This window comes from Octopus bimaculoides, chromosome 9 (genome assembly GCF_001194135.2).
Source record: "Octopus bimaculoides isolate UCB-OBI-ISO-001 chromosome 9, ASM119413v2, whole genome shotgun sequence".
NCBI lineage: Eukaryota > Metazoa > Mollusca > Cephalopoda > Octopoda > Octopodidae > Octopus > Octopus bimaculoides.
This window is the reverse complement of record NC_068989.1, coordinates 35,757,569-35,766,030: the sequence shown is the minus strand read 5'-3', so window position 1 is coordinate 35,766,030 and position 8,462 is coordinate 35,757,569. Positions and strand designations below refer to the sequence as shown.

The 8,462-nt window shown below is 35.1% G+C and overlaps 1 protein-coding gene across 1 annotated transcript in view; it reads left to right on the top strand.

The window, feature by feature from the left end:
- LOC106878847 (laminin subunit alpha) overlaps nt 1-8,462 on the top strand; it is a 249,900-nt gene that overhangs the window by 72,278 nt on the left and 169,160 nt on the right. Inside the window, exons 11-14 of the mRNA XM_052970907.1 lie at nt 975-1,109; nt 1,565-1,702; nt 3,722-3,739; nt 6,534-6,548. Of these exons, the coding sequence (XP_052826867.1) occupies nt 975-1,109; nt 1,565-1,702; nt 3,722-3,739; nt 6,534-6,548 (306 nt within the window). The remainder of the gene's footprint in view (nt 1-974; nt 1,110-1,564; nt 1,703-3,721; nt 3,740-6,533; nt 6,549-8,462) is intronic.

Genomic DNA, 8,462 nt, shown 5'->3' with positions numbered 1-8,462 from the left:
TATATATACATATATATATAGACATGCTGAGACCCCCTTCGGTCATGCCTTACTATGGGATTGCACCTAGGAAGTTACCCTCTGAGGCACAAGTCCGGGCAAGATTGTTTATGGAAGACCAGCAGTCGCCCATGCATACCAGTCTCCCCTCTCCACGCCACCAGTGTTATCCAAAGGAAAGGCAAAGGCTGATACAGCTTGGCACCTGTGACGTTGCAACTCATTTCTACAGCTGAGTGAACTGGAGCAACATGAAATAAAGTGTCTTGTTCAAGAGTACAACACACAGCCCGATGCGCAATCAAAATAGATTTTGTACCTCCAAAAAAGACAATCAACAGACCAAGGCAAAACATCATACAACTTGAAATTATAATCTGATGATGTAAGTTAGATCTTCCTGTTCAAAGAACATTAGGCTGTCAAAGCCTGCCTGTCATCTCTGTCAAGTGCCAGGCCCCAAGCTTCATCCCAGATCTTGTCATCAATTGCAAGATCTGTCTTCTTTTTATGCCCTTTCCTTCTGGGACTCTGCAGAGACCACTGGTGACACAGGTGTAGAAATTAGGAGGTATCCATTCTGGTCACATATTGAAGCCACTTCATCCTTCTGCTGGATACCAGCTGAGAGTCCTGATTGTTTTATTATTTCCAGGTTGGTGGCACATTTTCTGTATGGAATGTGGTGTAAGCATCTTTACTAGAAAATGTTCAATTTCTTCTCTAGTGTGTTAGTCAGAGGACATGATTCACTGCCATAGAGAAATACAACTTCATGATGGACTACCCTAAATGTACAAAAACTGCTGACAAGAGACATTCATGGGTAAAATGATTGCCCTTAATCACAAACTACAACTGGTAATTCAAAAGTTCTGTCATTGCAAGAAATTACATGCAAGCGTGCATACATATATTTGTATGGCTCACCCTCATTGTTATCAATTTCTTCTTATCGATGTTTTATTCTGCAGAGTGTGGCTGCTCACCTGTTGGCTCCAGAGATTCAAACTGTCGAAACAATGGACAATGTATGTGTAAGAGAAACTTTGCTGGACGTCAATGCAGTCAGTGTGCTCCGGGATTTTACCGCTTCCCAGACTGTATCCGTATGTATTGCAATTATCCATCCATGTACTTGTGTATCTGTCTGTTGTCTGTCTGTCTGTCTCTCTCTCCCTCTCTATCTCTCTATCTCTCTATCTCTCTCTCTCTCTCTCTCTCTCTCTCTCTCTCTCTCTCTCTCTCTCTCTCTCTCTCTCTCTCTCTCTCTCTCTCTCTTTATCTGTCTTCCCTGTTTTCCTGTTTTACTCTCTATCGATTTATTTAGCTATCTGTATATATGTATACAAATGAGTATATGTATGTCTGTATCTGTGTGATTGACTTAATGTTGTCTCACTGAGAATTTGTGTGTGTGTGTGTGTATGCTACAGGAATTCAGATGTAGAAATGTTACACAAAGAGTACATAAGTGTGAAAGATGATGTGTGACTGTGTGTACGCATGTGCTATCCACATGTGCTTCAGACTTATATGTATTGTTATCTTCATTATTTTACAGCTTGTAATTGTTCCGATAGTGGCTCTGAAGGTCAAACATGTAACCAGGTTACTGGTCGATGTCTGTGCCGTCGTAATTTTCAAGGTTTCAAATGTGACCAATGTAAAAGGAACTACTATAAATATCCACAGTGTATAGGTAAGTCACAATATTCTGACAGAAAAGTTGTCTTTTCTGTTGTGCTTTGGAAAAATAAAAGTATCGCAGTTTCTTACTTAGCCTTATAATGCCTAAATTAACAATACTCAAATGCAGAAAAACATTATTTGTTGATCTTTTTGCAGCTTATTTACAGGTAAGAAGTATGTTTGAAGGAATAAAAAATAATATTTACTTATATAAAGTATATATTAAGTACTCAAATTTTAATAGTTTTGCAACAACTACCTGTTATTATAATTGCTTGTATACAATATAATGTTGTTCACATGTAAAGATCCTTTCAGTTTTTGTGTAATCTTCCCATAAAAGCATATTATTAGAAGCATTAAAAATTATTAAATATAAACAGTATAAGGTAAAAAAAAAATAATCGAGTTGTTGTTGTTGTTGTTATCAAGTAACCATGCCAAGTTCTGCTAGGGTAGATGTATGACATGCTGGTAACTCATCAAACACTGAGAACCATATTATAAGATTTTACCCTGAATATGCTATACTATATTATTTTATTATATTTTATGCATTAGGCTGGTCTGGGACTTTGCTGCACACGACACCATAAATTGGCTTTCTGTGTAGTTTTGCAATCAGTGTATGTTTGTATATGTTTGAAAGATTTTGAGGTACCCACAGCAAAGATGGGATAAATGATGTAGTTTTAGCTTTTAAGAAAGCACAAGAAATGATTAGTAACTGAGAAAAGAATTTTGGCTGTCGCAACTATTTAGGAGTGCCATCTGTGTATTTTGTTTTCATGTAGTCAGAGTGTGGAATATAGGCTGCAGATGAAAGAACACAGAATTACATGCTCCACATTCTCCTGATTGCTACTTAACTTATCTGAATTTAAATTCCAGCTGGATTTCACTGCTCTTCTGGGATAGAGTTGATAAAATACCAGTGGAACATTAGAGAAAATTTTCTTTTCTTTTATTTGCTGGGTCTGGAGGAAGGAGCAGTGTCTGTCTAGGGTCTTCCCTAACCCTTCTAGACCAGCAAGATTGATGTCATTAAGTTCCTCTTGAACCTTCCTATATCAATGTCTACAGAAAAGAGAAGAGTAGGGAAAGAGTTCCAGAATGTTGACATTGTATGGAAGAAGATTGGGTGTAGTAATTAATGCAGAGCATAGAGTGAAGCTGGACACAATGAGTGTGGTTATACTATCTCTTCTCCACTTGCCAAATCCTCTCTTGTATGATTTAATTTCTCTTTCATGTTGCTAATGTACCATAGGGAAGGTGTGTGAGTCACAACTTCTCAAATAAAAGGGTATGTGTGAAAGCTATTGACACAGATCATTTATTAAAATAATTTTTAATACTTCAACAGAGGAAGAAAGATAATGTCTATGAGCCTTTCTAGAAACTTCCATAGCTGGTGAGAGGAAGTAACTCCCAAGCTTGATGCCTGACCAGAATGCTAACAATGGAGTAGACACTACTAAAGACACCAAGGGTTAGTTGGTAGTGTTAAACTAGGTGACAAAAAGATAGACTTGGCGTAGTGGTTAAGAGCGCAGGCTACTAACCCCAAGATTCCGAGTTTGATTCCAAGCAGTGACCTGAACAACAACAACAACAATAATAATAATAACATCGAAAAAGATAGACTTTACTTTCTTAGGAAGGAATATAATGGTTATTATTCACAGTACTTAAGAAAAAAGGTTGAGGGCTTGTGGTCAAAGGTCTGCTTGATCAGGAATAGCTTGGGGTTAAACAACAACAACAACAAAATCAGCAGCATTCTAATGATTGAACAATTTAAAGTAAACTTTAAAAAACACCCTCAAAAAAACCAACATAAAAACATGAAGACAAATGTCAGTAAGTCACTTTCTTACCATTTTTGACAATATATAAATATCCCTGATATTTTGTACTCCTGTTTGTTGTAAATTCCTTTGTAATACGTGCCCATATTGAACCCCATGTTTTTCATTATACCCCATTACATGTGTCTTTCATTGTATTTTTTCGATTTTATGTACAGAACTGATGTACAATAATCGTAAGATTCAAAGATTTTTTTTCTGTTTTACTTCAATTCTTCTCTTCACTATAACTCTGATCTTTTGGGTTGGATATTGATCTTTTGCTCGTGTGATTTGAATTCTATATTGTTTTCATCTCTTCTTTTTTGTTTTCTTTTCATTATTCTTTGTTGTTAACTGCATCTTCTTTGAGAATTTAATCATGTGTATAGTTAACTTCTTCATAATAATCTCTTTCTATCATTCTCTTTTTCTGACTACATTATATATAAAACCTGAACTTGTTCCATGAGAAAATCAACTATACAAAAGAATACAATGCTAAATACAAAGTATACAGAGCTATTCCATTTTTCTTTATAAAATACAGATTGTTTTAGCTATTAAAACTATTCTTCAGAGAAATGTGAAGAGGATTTATGCACCCATTATATGTTCTAGAATTACAACAAAAACACACATTCAAATACAAAACCTGAATGTGAAATCCCTCCTAGCATAAACAAATATTAATGATAGAATGGCTAGCCAAGGCAGGAAATAAACAATAATAATATTTTGTAAGAAAAACTGATAGAAAAATAAGGAGAGGAGGTAATATATAAAAGAAATATATAAATTCAATTGTAAGATGATTGGAAAACAACTGCATCAAATAGTGTGGAGTTTAAATTTAAGATGTTAGTTGAAAGAGAGATAATTGTGACAAAAGTGTATACATAATGACAACAAAGGTAAAGTTCTTTGAAGTAAATATAAAATAAGTTACAAGTTTGAAGTGTATATCGTATAAATATACAAGTACACACATACATATGTAAAACACACATACACACATGAATAAGTGTGTAAAGCACACAAGTAAATATACATACATACAAACTAGTTATGCTTAATGAAAAATAACTTATTTACCTAAGTTTTAACATCATCTCCTTTGAAATAGTCACCTTGGCAGCAATACACCAGTCGCAGTATTCCTGCCACTTTTGGAATCCAGTCTGGAAGTCATTTTCCGTAAGCAAGTCGAGACCTTCAGTGATTCACTCTTAGTCTCAACAACAGTGTTAAAATGGTGACCTTTGAGCTGCATTTTCATCTTGTGAAAGAGATGAAAGCCTACAGATGCTAAATCTGGTGAATAGGGCAGGTGCGAAAGTGATACCATGTTGTTTTGGGCAACAAGCTCACAGATGATGAGAATTCAGTGACAGAGTGCATTGTTGTGAAAAATCCAATTCTTTGTACTCTTCAGATCTGGTTGCTTTCATGGAATGTCATTCCTCAAATGCTTTAAAACATCACAGTAAAACTCTTGATTGACAGTCTGGCCCTGGGGGATGAATTCTCGATGCATGATACTGCAGATGTGAAAAAGATTATGAGCATGCTCTTGACTGAGCTGCAACTCTGTCGTGTGCTCATGCCACTTGAAACATTGTATACAACTCATTGCCTCATCACTGTAAGCTTGCTGAAACATGCTCCATGTCTCTGTAGCAAACTTCCTAACTTTAATGTAAAATTTCATGTTAGATCTTTGTTCCAACTGTCTGTCCATAACAAAAATTGCAGACTGCAACATGCACATGATCAGAAAACATAAATTTCACAACTTGCAAAGTAAACACAACAATGTCACTTGGCACACTGCCTCATGAAGTTCGCTGCTAGCTCTCACTGCACATGCAACCGTGTACTGCCATCTATTGGTGCACTACAGAACTAGACCGGAAACTTTTTATACCACCTCATACAAATGCATTTACATGCTTGGCTACATAATCACATGCTATAGAAATTGATTCTTATAAAAGAGTATACAGATGACATTCAGACTCAAAATTTAAGAAATATGTTTAAGAAATTAGAGCTTAAGCAAGTTCACTTTCTCTAAAATGAGGACAACTTAACTATAACTTTCAACTTTTCTGGGGATGAAAGTAGAATGGGTTTTTGCTCTTTCATCTGGAATGGCTTAAAGATTAAAGAAACTGTTTTGATATCCATGTTATTCTACCCTAGAAAAATTATTCTTTTATATTGTCAAATCAAATGAAAAGGAAACTGAAGTACAAATTTTTGTCTTAGAAACCCAAGACAGGGTTATATCTTTGTCAAATAATCCCATCTAATTTAGAAATAACAAAGAAGAAAACCGGTGAAAGAAGCTCATCAAACTTTTTACACATTGCTTCAGAAAGAAAGAAAGAAAAAGATAATTAAAGAGAGGGAGTGTGTGTGTGATATCAGTAATTCACTGATTATGATAGAGCTGCAAAACTATTTCCTCCAAAGTGTCCAAATGTTGTCAACTTAGAAGAACATAAAAAATCCCAGCAGTAAGTAAACAGAACTATAGAATCAGTGAACCAAACAAGAGACCTACTACATGGCTGTTTGAAATGCTAGTCATAACAGCTAAATCTCCCTCAGATAACCCTCTGCTGTCTTAGAAAAGAGAGACACTGGATAATGTAGTTAACTGGGTTCATTATGCTTAAGAAAAAGGGGTGATGGTCTTTGATTATTGGTTTGCTTAATCAAAGCTGACATGGGGGCTTAACAGTTACAAGATCTGTAAACTCATATCAACAACTCTATTCTGACATAAAAACAATATAAGATATAAGGACAAACACCAGTAAGTTTCTTTCTTAACATTTAACAATAAAATGTTATTACCCCTAATATTTTGTACTCATGTTCATTGTAAATTCCTTCGTAATCTGTGTTATATTTAACCCTATGTTATTTGTTATACTCTTGTTACATGTGTCTTTCATTGTATTTTTCTGATTTTATGTACAGAACAGGCTGGCAATCGTAAGATTCAAAGATTTTTTTTTTCTGTTTCTGTTTTTCTTTCATTCTTCTCTTACACACACACACACACACACACACACACACATACACACACACACACACGCATATATCTTTCTTTCTTATCACTAACTCTGCTCTTTTGGGTTGGTTATTGATCTTCTGCTCATGTGATCTTCATTCTGTATTGTTTTTGCCTCTGTCAACCCATTGTTGGCAACTACAATTTTCATCATTTAATCATTGTATATCAACTTCATAGCAAACTCTTTTTGTCTCTCACTTTCCTTCATTACATAGCTGGATATATTATCATCATCACCATCATCATTTAAAATCCAGGTTTCATGCTGGTATGGATTAGACAGTTTGATAGGATGTGACAAATCCAAGGATGGATCATGTTCCATTGTCTACTTGGGCATGATTTTTACAGTTGGATGCTCTTCCTTATGTAGAAATGCAGGGTTAAAAAATATGCAAGAAGGAGCCAGAGCAGAACCATGTAGAGGAGCTATATGGTTACTCCCATTTTAGAAGAGAGGGTGGGGGTAATTGTGTCGGAGCTAAGAAGAGATAAAAGTAGTGATAATGAGGTATCTGAATGAACTCTCAGGTGTGAGGCATGTGGAAGTAAGTAGTGTCAAAGAAACTGGGAGAGTAGGTGGGTAGATGCTGCAAGGTATATATATATAGGCACAAGCATGGTTGTGTAGTAAGAAGTTTGCTTCCCAACCACATGGTTCCAGGTTCAGTCCCACTGCATGGCACCTTGAGCTAGTGTCTTCTGCTACAGCCTCAGGCTGACCAAAGCCTTGTGAGTGGATTTGGTAGACAGAAACTGAAAGAAGCCTGTTATGTGTGTGTGTGTGTCTTTGTGTTTGTCCCCCCATCACTGCTTGACAACTGGTGCTGATGTGTTTATGTCTCCATAACTTAACAGTTCAGCAAAAGAAACTGATAGAATAAGTACTAGGCCTACAAAGAATAAATCTTGGGGTCGATTTGTTCAGCATTGCTCCAGCACAGCTGCTGTCGATGACTGAAACAAGTAAAAAAATAAAAGAATAAAAGAAAATATATATATATGTTTAATTGTTTGCTTCTTTTAAGAAGAAATATTGCTGGTTCCTATAATTCGCAACTGAATATTACTTACATACATAAACACAACAACTTTATTAAATAATGAGATATGTTATCAAAAGAAGGAACATTACATTCCTAATTATCATAATCATGATATATTTAATTTCCAGTGAAATGTTCCTCTTTGCATTAAAATTTGTCAATCTCTGCTGGTTCTGTCACCTAGTTGATTATTGTACCTCATAATATCTGGTGTTGTTTATAAAAGGATGTCTTTCAGGGGTTGTTTCTACTCCATCCAAAGTTTAGGTTTCAGCCATTGGGTGAATGCACTGTGCTTTGTTGTCCTATGCTTTTAGAGACACCTATATTAGACATCCACTTTAATCAAAATATATGGAAGATTTCCTTAGAACATTCATAATAGGAGCTGGTAATTGTTCTTCATATCAACAATTCACCAGCACTCTAAGACCTTTGTAAATTCAAATTAGAACTCAGTTACCATATTTAAGATCTAAGACTTCAGTTAACCCCGAATTATAACATCTCTAATTCATTGTCAAAGCCTTTTTCTTTTTTTCTCAACTAGGTCATTATATAACTGTTTCTGGTTCTTCTTTCTAATTTTCACTAACTTTTATTTCATTTCTTTCTCTGGCTATTTATGGAAAATACTTTTGGAATTTTCCTGAAATTTGCTGAACATTATTTTGCTGCATACTAAATTTTCCTTATCACAAAATTTTCACAACATTAAGATGATTAAAAAAAAATTCATGTTAGCCAAATATTGATTTAATATATAATATATATATATATATATAT